The 17,588-nt window shown below is 42.7% G+C and overlaps 1 protein-coding gene across 1 annotated transcript in view; it reads right to left on the bottom strand.

Annotated features, from left to right (window-relative positions):
- The window catches only part of Sdk1 (sidekick cell adhesion molecule 1), a 713,594-nt gene that overhangs the window by 610,769 nt on the left and 85,237 nt on the right, over positions 1-17,588 (bottom strand). The window contains exon 2 of the mRNA XM_029477307.1: positions 14,760-14,919. Coding sequence (XP_029333167.1) covers positions 14,760-14,919 — 160 coding nt within the window. The remainder of the gene's footprint in view (positions 1-14,759; positions 14,920-17,588) is intronic.

Raw genomic sequence — 17,588 nt, 5'->3', positions numbered from 1 at the left:
GTATTTGCCAAAATTACTGTGTGTGTGTGTGTGTGATATTTGATGATTTAAAAATGATTTTAAATGAGGAAGAAAGATCGATGCCTGTGGGCCTAGGCACATGTAACGAGCAGGTAGTAGTTGCATTGGGGTTCAATCTGGATGTATAAAGCTTCCAGAGACTCACGGGATGCCAATGTCCCACAAGAGTCTCACAACAGCCACCATGAACGACTATGCTTAGATTTTATCCCAACACTGACCAAAGCCAACCCAAATTTCAAGAGTTGCTGTTGAGATATTTTTAAGTCTCTTGGGACCTTGTGATTTTTTTTTCATTTTACCAACATAAGCAATGTTTTGAAGGCTGCCCATTCTTTCTTTGTCTAATCAGGGGCAGAAAGGTGAAAATCTCCATTTCACGAAGCTCGAGCATGTGACAGGAGTCAGTCTCGTGGATCTAACCTTATTAGGATTAAACATTCTAAAGTCAGCAAGAACTAAATGTCAGAAAACCTTTGGGAAAGAGGGCATTGATTTTATTTTTTTATGGACAAAATCTTTTATTCCATCTCTGATTACTTAATTCTTTATGATGTGAGATTCTCTCTAGACATAAAAAATGGGGACCATTATACCAAGAATTAAAGTATGAAGACAAATGTTACTCTCTACACATTTAAAAATATTCACACAGAGCCACAATGAAAAGGAGCCTAAACTGCAAGCACCAGTGAATTAGGAACATACAGTTAAAAGCTTCTGGTGTCTCATTTGGAAGTAGTTGTCAACAATGAATCACATTAGGTTGAGTTGTCCTTCTGGCTAAGGCTTTTCACTTAGATTCCACAATGATCCTAAGACAGAAAACCCAAGAGAGACTAATTATCTACATCCAAATCATCTCCTATAAGGACTTTAAGAAGCCACACATCAATTCTGTTTAAGAAATTTCTCCAGGAACCATCTTGTCCGCTCTGACTGCATAGCCAAGGAAAGGCCATCAGACTGAAAAGCCAGAAACCAATATGCACAGCACACAGCTCTGTGGGACCCACATGCAGACTGGCCATGCCTCAGTAATATTAAATATCTAGGCTACACATTTTGGCACAAGTTACACAATACAAGCCTGGAAGTTCAATGTGGGTCATGTTTACTTGAGCTAAGAAGGCAACTTCCCATCCACTTTTAAATTCCCAAGTTTATTACCCCATCCTTCTAGACAAAACGATAGTTAACTTGATGCCTCAGAAACGAGGGATCCATTTTCCAATGTCAGGATTCACAAATACAGACTTACAATAACGAAGAAAGTTGAAGGCCTATCAAAAGTTTTTATAACCATCTATATATTGGGTACTAGAAACCAATGAAGTGATGGATGTGGCATGAAACTACAAGAGATTCTATTTTGACTAAAATTCATAGCTCTCATGGCTTTGAGCCCAAATGAAATCTGTTTTTGTAACTGAGTCGGTTCCCAGCGCAGGACTCCTGGAGTATAAACCATCAGAAGAGAATTAACATGAGCCAAGGTTAGGAATGACGAGGAGTCGATTCTCTGCAGGAAGATGCAGGTGAGGGTCACGTTCAGTTTAAACAGTTGATAGAAACCACCTTGCTTCTCCTAAGAAGGCAACACTCAGACATACCTTGACTTGTTAGGCCACAGACTGAGAAAAAGTGGATTAAAAACAATATGTATATGGATGCTCCTCTTGGCTCAGGGAAGGGTTTTAATTGTGAGGTGCGCCTCAAGATGTCAAGCCTAAGAAATATGGACAAGAGGCCAGTCTGTAAATAAAGGTATTGCAAAACTAATTGAATAAAAGCATGGTTAATAGTTGTCTTCAGACACAAGGACACAGCATTCTGTCCAATGGCCAGGTTCTCTTATTTCTCTCAATATTTGAAGTTTTCAGTGTAAATATTTTGCACATCACTTGTCAGATTTATCCCTAAATATTTCAGTGTTTGTGGCTATTTTTATTTGTTCTCTGTGTTATGTATTATAGATAAGTATGACTTATCTAAAACATATAAGATATAAATTATGATAAATTATGAGATATATGATTTTTACATACTTATCTTCTTTCATTGCTGAACTCACTATGCAGGTACTCAATGCTGTTTGAAAACGAACGCAGTCTTTTTTTTTTTTCCTTTGCCATGCAGATAACTTATTTTTCTTGCCTTATTGAATTGGCTAGTAAGTCTACTATTATAATTTGATGCCTTGTAACTTTGTGGCTCTTATTCAAATTAGGAAAAACTAACAGTCGTTTCGTTAAATATTTCCCTTGCCCCTTCTTTGGTTATCCATATAGTTGTTCTTGTTACTCTCGAATGCTCACCTAATTGTTTCTTTGATATGCTTTTTATTTTTATACTTCTACTGATGTATGCGTGTGCTTACTAATATTTACTTCTGAGCATCCTAATCTTCTTCAGATGCCGTTTTACCTTCAGCGCTTGTCTTACTTTGATCATCAACAACATGGCATGGTTTTACAGTCTTCCTCTGCTGCTCTGTGTCAGTTTTTACCTGGCTTCAATCTTTTCCTCCTCACTTCAGATCATCCTTTCTGCCTCTTTGCAAGCTCAATAAACTGATTAGATTTTAGCTACTGCAGAGTTTAAGTTGTCGAGCCCTGGGTGTTTGGGAATTCTTACGAATGTCCTTGGACTCTGTCGTGCTATTGTGACGATACTCCGAGGTAACCCACACAACCCTTTTAAAGTATTGCTTTTTAACTGTAGCTAGGTGGGGCGGGACATATTTCATTTAAGACTGATAAATTTGTGCTGACGATAGGATACTCCCTCCTGTGTGAACACAGGGAGCCACTAGCTGTCATCCTGGTAATTCTGTACCTGGCCTTGAGTAGCTGCTCCATGCCAGTGTGCTCTGACCCTGCTAAAGCTCAAAGGAGCCTATGCAGTCTCCAGAAATATTTCTCCACACATTCCTTTGCATCTTCTGCTCTTGAGAAATCTGGAGTTTCTATCTGCCTCCTGCCCTGCCCTGAGACTTAGCTTAGTGAAGAGACACCACCTGGGTTCTCTATTTTTTATGCCTTTGCTTAGAAATTCTATGAAGGCAGACACTGTGGGCAGTAGCCTATCCCCTTGTTTGTAGCCTATCTCTTAGGGATCCCCATCTTTCACTGTCTAATACCTGGCATCTTAAAAACAATTTCACTACAAGTGTGTAGGTTTGATCCCATAACTTGCTCTTAGCCCAGTGTGACAGACAGGGTTAGTGAGACCAGACATGAGAGAAGTCTTTGTCCTGGGGTGTTCTTGGTGTTGTTTTACCTCTTGAAAACATGTTTGATATCTGATGATGATAGAGATAGTTGCTGTGGGTAAGGCTCCTCAGGGGCTCTCCAGCAATCTCAAAGAGTCAAGTAGAGCCTTTAGGTTCTAGCCCAAAGTTATGCCTTCTTGAGTGGGCAACTACAGATATTGAAAAGCAATTTCTGCTGTGTGAAGTGATAAATGGGACCTGTGCTGTGGGTATTAGAAAAATGCCCACAGAAATAACTCTTACAAGAGAATTATCAGAGCCACATAATTCTAAGCACCAAGGCTCCTTTCTCAATGACTTTTAAGCCACACAAATTGATGGGATGGTTAAACACCTGGGTCTGGGGAATACATGGGTCACTAACATTCTGGAAACAGAGGTTCTCACAATAGCCTTCCACGGATACTGCAAGCAGTATTTTTGGCTCTGTGGTGGCCTATTCCTATTGTCATCTAGATAAGACCTAGAACCATCTAGGTAAGGAGCCTCTGGGCATGCCAGCTAGGGATTCTATTGTAGTAGGTTGGCCTCATGCTGCTTGTACCTGGTTGTCCCAAAGATGAGAGAATCTGCATGTAGAACCCAGTGACACTGTGTGACTTTGATCCCAAATTATTTTTGATAAGTGAATTGAGATGCTGACAGTCAATAGTTGGGCAGAAGACATATAAGAAGGGTTTAGGATTACCGGGCTTGAGGGTCAGAGGGGAAGAAAAAAGTGAAGGAGGAGGAGGAGAAGGAGGAAGACGCCAACACATTAGAGTCAAGAAAACATGGTCCTGAGGGCTGAGCAATGGGGTTTAAGAACAGCCCAGATGAAACATAGTAAGAATTCAGGGTTATAGCTAGGAAAGTAGATTCTAATAGCATAGAGGGTAGGCAACTGCCCAGATCTTGCTCTGTTTAAGGCTTATTGTAAATATAAAGGTTAAGTGTGTCTTTTATCCGGGAACTAAATGGTCAAAGGTGGGGTAGGAACCCCGGGTCAGGGTTAAACATTCATACAACGTCCTCTAGATTAGCTTAGGTTCTGGGCATGTCTGTGGGGGATTTTCTTGATTACTTTCACTGAGATAGGAAGATAAACCCTGAGTTCGAGCAGCACCATCCCCGAGGCTGAGGTCCTGGAGTCACTAAGAAGGAGAAAGCAAGCTGAGCGCCAGCATTCTGCTCTCTGTTGTTTGAATGCATATAGAGCATGATCGGCCACCTTCCACTCCTCCCGTATCTTCTCCACGATGGACTGAGCCCTCATCCTGGGAGCCAAAACAGCTGCTTCCTTAAGTTCTTTTGTGGGTTGTTTCAATCACAGCACCGGCAGAGGTAACTAATGTGACTGTTTGCTTTTAGAGGGAGAAGTCCATGGAAGGAATGGCTTGGCTGATGGGAAGGAGACCTGGGAGACACTTAACTGTAAATTCAGAAGGAAGAAACCACATGCTGATAAACAGCACAGTGGGGGTAAAATGTGGGTTTTAGCATCACTAGGCAGCTCCCACTTCAGAGAAGGCACTCAGCAACCTCCTGGCCACAGAGATTCAACGGTGAGGTCATCTGAATGCACTGTAGCTAGTGAGATGAGATGCAGACAGATCAGTCCTGCCTGTAAGGCCTGAGGCTCCTAAGGGGTCTAAAAGCACACAATCCTTCTCAAAGCTAGTCTGGTGTTTGCCAGTGTCTGGCACTGGCCACTGTTAGATGCCAAAGCTGTCCTTGTCATGGCACTTCCCAATGGACAAAACGTCACCAGAGTTTCTTATAAAAACCATCTTGGGTTGAGGATATAGCTTGGTGGTAGAGGGCTTCCCTGCCATGTTCCTTGTGTGGATCATCAGTACTGTAAGCAAATGTTGTACTGATAATAGTTTTACTAAAAGGCCATTGACTGGGCTAAATTCATACAGTCATTGGGAAGGTGGAGGCATTTAGGAAGCTCAGCTTTCCTGGGTAGCAGCCTCCTGAAGCCTCTCGCTACGCCATTCTCCACTCTTCTTCATGTGGGTTTTATAAATCTCCTATAAAAATTATCCCCAGGAATTTGATAACTTTTATTGATACAGTGAAGTTTCCTTGTGTTTTTATCAAACAGGAGAAAATAGCTTTTCCCTTAACTATCCCTATTTTAACTGGAATAAAAAAAGATAATAAACATTCATCAAGTTTCTGTTGTTGTTGTGGCACAGAACTGAACTATGGAGATGTGTCTCCTAGGAAAATGACGAAATTTTTAGACTATCCAATTATTCCCACTGTTATAATAGGCATACTGTGCAAGCATTAAGAAATTCTCCACACATGGGGATGCATCCACTTGGAATATAAATATTAAAGGCTTTTTTTTTCTCAGTGCAGACCAGAACTCACAGATGTTTCCTGTAAAAATTGTATGCAAATCCAGCTCAGATGCCTATGCAAACTTAGCTTAATTACTGAACCGCTGTTGCTATGCCATGCCCTCACCTGTGCCAAAAAGGCAGGGCAAGTATTAATGTGAACCGAAACATCTAGAATTCACGGAAATCCACAGCATCTGGTAATACAAGAGGCAGAGAAAAGACTATTCTTAGTCAGTGTGCCAGGAAAGGTGAAATTACACGATTATCTCCTTACAGTGTTAGCATTTTCCTGACTGACACCAGGGGAGGAAGAAATTGGTGCTCACTCTCAGGCAAGGCAGTTATCATTTCATCCTTGTTTTTCAATTTGAGACTTACAAAGGTCTCATGAAGGTTAACACAAGATAGCTGAAGGTGTTCTGGGGAGGAGGCAGATGAAAGAGTAATTTGAAAAAAAAAATAGTATGCGATTTTTAAGCAGCTTTTACATCTGGGCAAATTGATGACAAAATACAATGGATTCTTGATAACTCATCTCAGAATCTGAAGACCTCGTTGAACAGAATGCAATTCATCACTTCCACCGCGAGCCATGGCTGCTCCAGAAGAATGCGTGTCTCCTCATTGTGCGCCCAGAGACGGTAGCCAGGCGGCTGCCTTATTTTAATGGTCCATGTATAATGAGCCGCTACTTTGGTCTTGCTTCAATACAACCACCACTGTTTTGTCTTCTTGCGGATTATCACCACATATTTCAAACGGATAGGTAAATCTCACTACTGAAAAGAGCAATGAAGAACGAAATAAAACCCAAACAATGCACCTTTCCACAGACGTTTAGGTTAACATTGACGTTTAAGAGGTTGCATGTAGAAAAATGGCCTGGGTACACTTGGGCTTTGAGAGTACAAAGCAGGGGAGATGGCTCAGTTGGCACAGTGACTTGGCATGACCTGAGTTCAACCCTCAGAGCTCATGTCAAAAATCCAGCAGATTGGCATTGGTGTCCTGCTAGAAGATGTGGTGGTACACGCTTGTAATCTGAGCACTGGGGAGGTATAGATAGGTATAACTGAAGGCCCTGCCAGCCACCCTGCCTAGCCTGATGGTAAATTCCACATCCCAGTGAGAGACCTTGAGGGAAGGAAAGGGAAGGGGAGGCGAGGGTAGGGGAGGGAAGGGAAGGAAAGGATGTAAAGTGGGAGAGTGTCTTGGGAGGACAGCTGAGGTTGTCCATGTGCATAGACAATCATACACACACACACACACACACACACACACGCACTACTATACAACCGTCTCGAACAGGATGCTCATAATGATATACTGCCCATCTCACTCAGGTTTAACATCTACCTTTTCCCCTCTCCCCAAGGTGGAGACTCACAGAAGACTCTCAAGCAGTGGTTCTTGCCCTTCTTACTGCTGTGCCCCTTTAATCCAGTTCCTCATATCACAGTGACCCCCCCCAACCATAAAATTATTTTGCTGCTTTTTCATAACTGTGGTTTTGTTACTGATATGAGTTGCAATGCTAAGATCTCATATGAAGGATATCTGATACGTGACTCCCAAAGGAGTCACAGGTTGAGAACCACTGCTCTAAAGGGAGCTATGAATCTTCCTTCTGTGAGGAGGAAGAGATCACTGATCAGGCAGGGGAGAAGAGATCATCATGGTGCCCAGACACAAAGTGAAGCCTGGGCAGCTCCTTTCTAGGTAGCCACAACAGGTACCCAGTTTTGAAGGCCTCCTGCCATAGATCATCCACCCTCCTGATCTTCTCCACATAAGGAGCAAACCATTGGGGGCATCGCTGCTTACTTTCTGGAACACTTTGGATATGTGATATGGTTTTTATTAGCTCCCACTGGCATGGGATTTATTATACCATTTTACGGATGAGACGACTAGGTCAAAATAGTTAACTTCTCCAACAACACCAAGCAAGCAAGATGGGGACCTGAAGTTACCGGAGCTCAAGCCATGTCTGTCCAAGCTCATCACTCACCGACAGTTCTTATTTCTAAGTTCTCGGTCTGTTTCTTGTGTTTTGTTTGTTTTTAGATTTTTGGTTTTTGGGTTGTTTTTGTTTGTTTGGTTGTTTTTTTGTTTTTGTTTTGTTTTGTTTTTTTAGTTTTACACCAGTAAGCCAACCCCCATAACATCACAATAACACAGAGGAATGCCACCAGGAATTACTGGATGGGCAAATGTAGGTCAGGGAATGGGGTATTTTACACAGTAGAGTCAATGTTTCTATACCACTCATGAGATATGATTGGTCCTGTGATGGTTCCTAATGGCTGTAAACTTGACAGGGTCAGGAATCACACCAGAGATGCACCTCTCAGTATGTCTGGGGGGGAGATTCTAGTTGGGTTCATGAAGTGGGAAAACCCACACTGACTGTGGGTAGCCCCATTCCATTGGCTGGGCTCCTGGGCTGAATAAAAAGAAGAGAGTAGGCAGAGCCCTAGTGGTCATTGTCTCTGCTTCCTCATTGAGAACACACATCTGCACCTCCAAGGTGGGCTATGCTCTCAAACTGAGGACCAAAGTAAGCCCTCATTTCCCTGAAGTTGTTTTCTTGCAACCGGAAAAATAATGAACCCAGGCAGTTCTTGTAAATCTTTCCAGCAGGGTATACAGCCAACCTGCTCAAGGTCAGAGAATCATACAGGAGCTGGAGCTGGGGTTGCAACCTAGAAATGTTGTATTGCTGTGTGCTCTAGATTGCTGTGATGAATGGATCCCCACAAAGAAGGTAACTAGGGGTACAACTATATTACAGAAAGTCCAAAGCCCTACTTGTTAAAGGGTAAGCACATGGCAGGAACAGGCATAGGGTGGTAAGGAAGAGAGGAGCCAGATGCACAGAGGGAATGAGAACTGGTAAGGTGCAGCCGCTCCTTAGGCTTGGCCTGGAGACCAAGGCAGCTGGCTTTCAATGGGCTGCCATGAACAGAAAGCAGGGGCTTTATAGGAAAGCTTATAACCACACATGTGGAAGTGGAACACACCCAACACACACACATGCACACACACACATACACACATACATGTACACACACACAGTGAGAGAAAGAGAGAGAGAGAGAAGAGAAGAGAAGAGAAGAGAAGAGAAGAGAAGAGAAGAGAAAAAGAGGAGAAAGAGAAAAAAAGAGAGAAAGAAATATTCAGACAGACAGCAGACAGACAGACAATTGAGGCAAGCTGAACACGGGCTACGTATCACATATTAGAACTTGTGACATAGACGAGGGGGAGCTGGTTGGGCTGACACTCTCTGTAGTCAATTCCTTCTTAAGTCATGAAAGCAGGAGGATTTCGATTTCTTTGGGGCCTCATGAACTTTGTTGACTTGCTGACTTTTGAACCCTATCATGTTCAAAAGCACAACACCCAGCATGGCAGTCCTTAGGGAACGGTGACTACAGAAGCCAAGCCACAGGTACTCCCAGGTGCTATTAGCAAGAACCTGAGCTACAAAGGCAGGAATCCATCACGTCCAAAGAGGAAGCAAGCAAGCCCTGATATCTAGGGACCAAAAGAGAATAAGCAATAATCTATCCAACTGGAGAACAACAACAACAACATTATCAGAATTAGTGAACATCTCTCAGTTATGTTCTTAAATATAAATGGACTTGACTCAGAGGCGGGGGGGGGGGCAGTGGGGGAGATTGGCTGACTGCATTAAAAAAATCCGACCCAGGGGCAGATAAGATGGTTCAATGGTTAAGAGCACTTGTTGACTTGCTGCTCTTGTACAGGACCCGTGTTTGACTCCCGGTACCCACAAGGTGGCTCATAAATATCCTGATTCCAGTTCCAAGAGATTCAACACTCTCTTCTGACCTTTTAGTCACTAGGCCCGTATGCAGGCAAGGCATCCACACACAATAAGTAAATATATCTTTTTAAAAAATAAATCGATCCCTAGGCTGGGGATATGGTACTGACTGCTCTTCCAGAGGACACGGTTAGATTGCCAGCACCCACATGGTGGCTCCCAACTGTCTGTAACTCCAGTACCAGAGTATCTGATGCCCTCTTCTGGTAACCACAGGTACTGGGCATGTGTGCAGTGCACAGACATCCATCCATGTAACAAAATACTAATACATATAGAATAAAAATTCAAGTGAAAAAATTCTAATTTACATCAAATTGTCTGTTGTTTCCAGGAAACATAACTATTAGTAAGGATACCCAAAGAACAAAAGACAAGGACTGAGGCAATGTATCAAACTAACAGGGGACAAAGGCCACACAGCATGTCTGTTCCAGCATTGATAAAGTCGACTGCAAGCAGAAGCTAGTCAAAACACATAAAGGGCTGGGGAGAAGGTTCAGGGCTGAGCTAGGCAAACAACACCGACCCAACTCTGATCGCCAACACCCAAGTAAATGGCTAAGCATAGCTGCATGCAACCGCCTGTAACTGCAGTGCTGTTGGGGAAATGGACACTGGAAGTTTGCTAGGGTTTGCTGGTTTACTTGGGGGCCCCTTCTTACAGAAACACAGTAGAGAATGATACCTCCTCTGGCTCCTACTTGAATACACATAGGCACTCGCATCTTTACCCATGTGTACAAACACATATACCATATACACAGTTATATACATAGTCACACATACATGTACATACACATAAAGACAGAAGGCCACAACACATTAGTGAAGGTCACAATTCAGCAAGAGGATGCAACAATCGTCAGTGTACTCACACTAAATCTGGGGCTCCCAGTTTCATAAAACAAATATTAATGGCCAGAAGAGGTCAGAGACATCCTCTTGCAGAAGCAACTGGTGATGTCAGTAACTTACTCCTCTGTTAGACAGGTCATCCAGATAAGCTCAGCAAAGAAACCTCTTAGTTAAATTACACCATAGGTCAAAAAGACTTAACAGACATATACAGAATATTTTGTTCAACATGAACAGAATACATATTCTTCAGCAATCATGAAATCTTCTCTAAGGCCTTCCCAGCCCAAATCTAGACTTAGCAAATACAAAACAACTGAATTTTAAAATCTTATCAGATCATAATAGAGTAAAGGTAGAAATCATTGCAGCAAGAGAAACCACAGAATCTACACAAATAGATGTAGACTAAGTAATACCCCCTCGCATGACCAGAAGGTCACTAACAAAAATTATCAGGGAAATGACAGGTCCCCAAATCAGATAAAAAATACAACTGATTAAGTACAACTTACCAGAACCGTTGACTACCACTGAGGCAGTTCTAAGAAGAAATCTCTAGCTATGAGTGTTCAGATTAGAAAAACAAAACCAAAAACCAAAAATTGAAACAGGATAAATAACCTAATGATGTACCTCTAGGTCTTAGAAAACCAGGAGCAAGCCAACACAAAGCAGAAGACAGCAGAAATGTCCGCAATGGCGACTAAAACCTTAATAGATAGCATCAATCTGAATTGGATCTTCAATAACACAAATAAGACTAATCCCTAGCCAAACATGAGAGAGAGAGAGAGAGAGAGAGAGAGAGAAAGAAAGAGAGAGAGAGAGAGAGAGAGAGAAAGAGACAGAGAGAGAGAAGAGAGAGAAAGAAAGAAAGAGAGAGAGAGAAAGAGACAGAGAGAGAGAAGAGAGAGAAAGAAAGAAAGAGACAGAGAGAGAGAGAAGAGAGAGAAAGAAAGAAAGAGAGAGAGAGAGAAAGAAAGAAAGAAAGAAAGAAAGAAAGAAAGAAAGAAAGAAAGAAAGAAAGAAACCCAATATACTAAATCTAGAGAAGTAAGGGGAGAGACACTTCAGATGAGACTGAAATCTAGAGGACTGTAGGAAATACTATGAACACTTTTATGCCAAATCCAAAACCCTGAAAAATTTGCACCAGTATTAAAATGTTTCCCAGCAAAGGGTCCAGAAAGAATCACTACCAAATTTTGCCAAATCTTCAAAGACAAGCTAATATGAGTGATCCACAAACTGTTGCATAACACAGTAAGGAGTTAAAAAAAAAAAGCCACTATCAATGAGGTTGTTTAATGAAGCCAAACTGCCCTGAAAATCAAACCAGAGAGACAGACAGACAGACAGACACCATTGGCCAATTTCTAAAATGAACACAGATGCAAAAGTTTCCAATAAAATTCTTGCAGACCAAATTCAGGAACACACTAACACCATACACCACACCAAGTTGGTTCCACTCCAACACAGGCAAATGAGTAGAGTTAAGGACAAAGTGTATGATCATCTCCATACCTGCAGAAAAGGCTTTTGACAAAGTTCAACATCTGTCTGTCTTAAAAACAAAACAAAACAAATCAACGAAAAACAAACCCTGAAGAAATGAGAAATAGAAGGAAAACGCCTCACCATACTAAAAGGCCACACATGGCAAACCAACAGGCAATACTACAGTAAAGAGCAGAAAACTGCAAGCATTTCCTCCTGAGTCAGGGGTGAGACAGGTGCTCACTTAATAGAGAGCTTAAGGCTTAGCTCAACAATAAGCCAAGGGAAGGATAAACAGGGATACACATAGGAAATCAAGAAACTGAATCATTCCATTTGCAGATGATTTGATTCTACAGTATAAGACCTGAAAGACTACCAGAAAACTCTCAGAGGCATACACTTCCAGCTAAGTAGCAGGATAAAAGACGGACATACAGAAATCAGTAGCTTTTTAATATATCAATTGCAAACTTACCCCCCCAAAAAAGGCAGGCAGAGAAAAAAATCTATTTATAATAGATTTAAAAAAAAATCTATCAGTAAATATAAGCAAGTAGGTGAAAGGTCTGTACAATGGGAATTTAAAACACGGAAGAAATAAATTGAAGATGACATTAGGATCAGAAAGACCTCTCATGTTCATGGATGGGAAGAGTCAGTATTGGGAGCACGGCTGTCACATGAAGACAGTCACAGAGTCTGCACGATTCCCATCAAATTCCCAATGATGTCTTCACAGACCCAGAAGAAAAACAGATCCCAAAACGTGCACTGACACACAAATGACTCAAGAACACAAAGTCATTGTCAAATGACACTGAAGAGCCACAGCAACGAAGATAACAGGGTTATGGCACAGAGCAGGTACACAGATCAACAGAAGAACACAGAAACCAAACCTAAGTTTTTAACAAAGATATACAAACCATACATTTGAAAAACAACAGCATGGTGCTAGGGAAATTAGAAGTAGATGCATATCTCTCACTTCGCACACAGATGCACGCCCGCACACACACAAACACACACACACAATCAAGGTATTAAAAATAGATCAAAGACTTTTATGCAAGACCAAGCGTCTGGAACTGCTGGCAAAGTTACAGAGCAAACACTTCCAGGTATGGGCACCAGCAAGGACTTTGCGAACAAGACTCAGGAGCACAGGAAATAATTCCAGGAGCTGGCATGAGGGATTACATGCAATTAAGAAACTTCTGCTCAGCAAAGGAAACATTCACCGGCATGAAGAGATGGCCTACAGAACAGGAAAAGGCTCTTTGCCAACTACACAGCACATGGGGAATTAATATCAAGGCATATAAAAACTGCAAACATTAAACATTAAAAAGCACCCAATCAATAAGTGGGATGGTGAGCTGACTAGACAGTTCTCAAAAGAAGAAATACAAACGGCCGATAAACGCTTGAAAAGTATTTATCATCTCCGGCCTTTAGGGAAATGCAAATAAAAGCTTCAGGGAGATTCCCCTCGCCCCAGTCAGAGTGGCCATGAGCAGGAAAGAAGGAAGAAACAAACACAAGCCAACAGCAAAGTCTAGTTGGGGTGTACAGGAAGAGGAAGCTGTTCTGCCGGCAGGGGAATGCAGCACCACTCCACACAATGCAAAGTCACCCTCAAGCGTTCTCAAAAGGCTAAAAGCAGATCAATGCAGGACCCAGGGAGACCACTCTTAATTGGTACTGGAAACCTCTAAGTTAACATCCCACAGAGATGCCTGCACACCCATGCTTGCTACACCACTCACGGGAGCCATGAAAACAGACCAATTAAGATGTCTGACAACAGATGAGCAGCTAACGTGGACATGGCACTCTGACTCGATGGAAGGTTTTCAAACACAAGGAAAAAAGGACATTTTGGCATTTGCACAAAATAGATATAACTCGAAATCACTGAGTCAATCAAGCAAAATAAGCCAGACTAAAGAAGACAAGTATGTATTTTTCTCTCATATGTAAAACTTAGGCTTAAGGGTAAGCATGTGTGTGTGTGCATGCGCTTGTGTGTGTGTGTGTGTGTGTGTGCGTGCATGCAGATGGTCTATCTCTGTATAGGTCACAAAACTAGGAAGAGAATCACTGGGGGGGGGGGAGGAGGTTACATAAAAGAGCAAGACAAAACTCTGTGGGCACAAAGGGAACCAGACAGACAGACAGACAGGAAAGCAGTTAGCTAGAATAACATGTATATATGAAAATGCCACGATTTCCACTTGTTCATTAACTTAAATAATCTAAGACGTTTTAACTTTCTTTTTTAAATACAAAGATCAGAGGCAGAAAGGCAGAGCTAGGGCTGCTTTCTGGGTATAGCTACAGCTTAAACTTAGCTTGGACTCCAGCTGTACCCTCCGCACACTGGGCTCAGAGCTCACCAAATTTCTCATCATACGCCTGTACCTGGTGTAATGGCCAGCGCATAGTAGGTTCTCTTTAATCACTGGGTTTCTTGCTGAATAATGAAGCCCTGCTCACCCGACTCTCCCAGAAAAGTTGGAAAAGGCAGCTAAAGAGGATTTTAACAGCATGACTCCTGGAGGCCCCTAATCTACACACCTACGCGAAATGTGTGGACTAGTTAGGTACAAACAAAACTTGTAGGTGAGGTTGTCACTAAAAGTAGCAAATTCGTCCAATTAAAATGTTGCATGGATTCCTATCCGTGCGTATGTTTCACCAGACGGTGCCCGTTCTCTAGCAAGCAGAGTGGTGGACTCCAAGGTGAAAAGGCCTTCCTGAACAAGCCCCCTTCTAACCACACACCTCGCCTCTCACCCTCAGGGCACGGGGACTTGACCCAGCACCACCAGCTTGTGTCACCAGGTCCCACAAGGCCAGGGGTTCAGCTATAACCTCGCAATCTTATTTTCAAGCCATCAATTACTTATATTCGCTGCTGTAGGTGGTGAGCTCACTGTCGTTCCGTATCCACTTGAATTCCAGAGGCCAGCTCCCTTCAGCAAGGCAGGTGAGCACCAGGCGGTTCCCTTCCAGGTGGATCTGTGGCAGGCCCGGCTCCGTTTTGAAATAGGGTGCAACGTCATCTGAGATATTGAAAGAAAACAGAAAGAACAAAGAACCTTTAATGACGCTGAGATGAAAATAACTCAATTCAATCAATAAATCCATCTAAACAATTAATCAATTACATGAACTGGTCTGATTTTCAACAGCAGACATGAAGGCTATGCAGCCCAGTGAAGTAGCAAATAATGCCTGATACACCAGGAAAAAGCAACAGCCTATGAGAGTCTCCAAAATACCGAAAGGTCCAGGAAGCACCAGATATGTTCACGTGGGTCCTTCCTATTTAGAACTAATACCAGACTATTAAAGGGATACAGCAGAATGTTCTGGATCATGCAAGACACTGATTTCATTGTTTTGCTTGTTTGTTGTGACAAGGTTTCCTGTGTAACAGCCCTGGATGTCCTGGAACTCACTCTGTAGACTAGGCTGCCCTCAGACTCACAGAGACCTACCTGCCTCTACCCTTTGAGTGCTGGGATTAAAGGTGTATGACACCACCTCCTGGCCCCATTGTCTTTATTTTTATGTTTTTATTTTGTTATTTTCACGTGTGAGGGTGTGCATGCATGAAGATGTATGAGGTACATATTAGATGTCTTCTTTGATCATTCTTGGTAGGTATCAGATGCCTTCCTCAGTGGCTTACCACCTTATTCATTGAGGCATGGTAACTTCCACGAACGCAGAATTCAGTGACTCTGCTAAGCAAATACCTTCTCTCTATGGAGACCTTCTGTCTCCATCTACTGTGTGCTGGGACTAAAGGCAGGCGTCACTACTGCCTAGAGTTTATGTAGGGCCTGAGGAGCTGAACTCAAGTTTTCACATCTGTGTGGTGAGCACTTTATCACTGAACCATTTCCCTACCCCCAGCCACTAATGAAAAGCCTGCTTTCAAAGGAAAGTTCAAGTTTATAAAAGCCATACTTCTTCATATAACTTGCAGATTGCTTTGTTTTAGGAAGGGACTATATTAAACAAAGGAATGGCAAGCTCACAATCTAGTGTTCATTTCACACACACACTCACACACACTCACACGCACATGTGCACAGAGGGGAGACAGAGGGAAGCTTTAGGGAAGACCAAAGTCTACTGATGTGATGAGCATGCTCACTTGTGACAATTCAGAGGATTATTCATGTAACTTACAGATTTTGCACAGATGCACTAACACTTTTTTAAAACATGGAGACAGCACATGTGGTGACTAGCGCAAGTGCCATCACTAATTAGATCTATGACCTTGATCAGAACACACAGGTTTGTTTCCGCATCAGTAAAATGAATGGAAAGGGACTTGTGGCTCTTCTGCTAAGATCTCACAAGGCCCACTGCACAGCTGACATCTACACACACTTCCACGGGGCAGAGCAGAGCGCTCTCCTACCACAGGCTCTTTGCTCTGTGCCTTCCTACACTCCAGGCTGTCCTGGTAGGTGGTTGTGGTGGTTGTGGTGGTGGTTGTGGTGGTTGTGGTGGTGGTTGTGGTGGTGGTGGTGGTGGTGGTGGTGGTGGTGGTTGTTGCTGTTGTTAACTTGACAGAACTAGAGTTATCTGGTAAGAGGAGCTTCAGCTGAGAAAGCACCTCTATCAGATTGAATGTGTGTAAGCCTGTGTGGCATTTTCTTGATTAACAACTGATGTGGGAAGGCCCAGCTCAATGGAGGTGGTACTGTCTCCAGGCAGGTGGTCCTGGATTGTATAGGAAAGCAGACTGAGGAAGCCAGGAGGGACAAGCCACCGAGCAGTGTTCCTATATGGCCTCTACCTTAGTTTCTGCCTCCAGGTTCCCTCCTGCATTGAGTACATCCCCTGACAATGGACTATGGTCAGAACCAGTAGGCTGAGTAAAACCTTTCTTCCCCAAGTTGCTTTTGGTCATGGTGTTTTATCACAGCAGTAGAAACCATACCTAAGACACAGGTTAACTCCCAGAACCCCTCCTGCTGACCTGTCTTTACAAACTATATATTTGTTGTGGATAGCCCTGGGGCTAATTATATTTGATGTTAATTCCATTCTCTTGAGAGAGGTTGTGAACAAGGTCTGAGTCAGCACTCAGGTGATTTCCTGTAAACCTGCTTCCCACCTTAATTTGTAAAATAAAGGAGAGCTGATGATTGGGCAGATAAAAGGGAAGGTGGAGCAGAAGGTGAGGGAGAGGAGAAAATGGAAGAGGGAGAGGATGCAGAGGAAGAGTTAGAAGAAGAAAAGTGGAGCAGAAGCACATGGCCTGGAGAAACAGCAAGTTCTAAGGGGTCTCATAGATGGGGAAGATGGTAGTGTAGGGAGGGGTAGATCTGCCCAATCTAGGTGCACAGCATGTAATCATATGAACTATGTCCTGTTTTCTTTGCTGGGGCATATTTGGGTTGGAGATATAGCGCAACTATATTCATTTTACTCACATCAGAGTGAAATGAAAGCATTTACAGGTTACACCTTGTAATTTCTCCTGTCTTACATTCCTGAATCCCTAGCACCTAAAAGGATGCAGAACAAAGTAGATGTTGAATAAAATACACCAACCGACTAAGCACAACACGGACAGCACGTTATGGTGGAAGAGATGGAAAGAACAGTAAGGAGAGGTTAGTGAGAAACTGGTCATGGCAGTGAGAGACAAGGGACTTATAGAGGAATTAATGGGTTTCTGGCCTGCATGCTTTACAATAAACAC

The sequence above is a fragment of the Mus caroli genome, chromosome 5 (assembly GCF_900094665.2).
Source record: "Mus caroli chromosome 5, CAROLI_EIJ_v1.1, whole genome shotgun sequence".
Taxonomy (NCBI): domain Eukaryota; kingdom Metazoa; phylum Chordata; class Mammalia; order Rodentia; family Muridae; genus Mus; species Mus caroli.
Note: the sequence above shows the minus strand (reverse complement) of the source record. Positions and strands in the feature narration are given on the sequence as shown.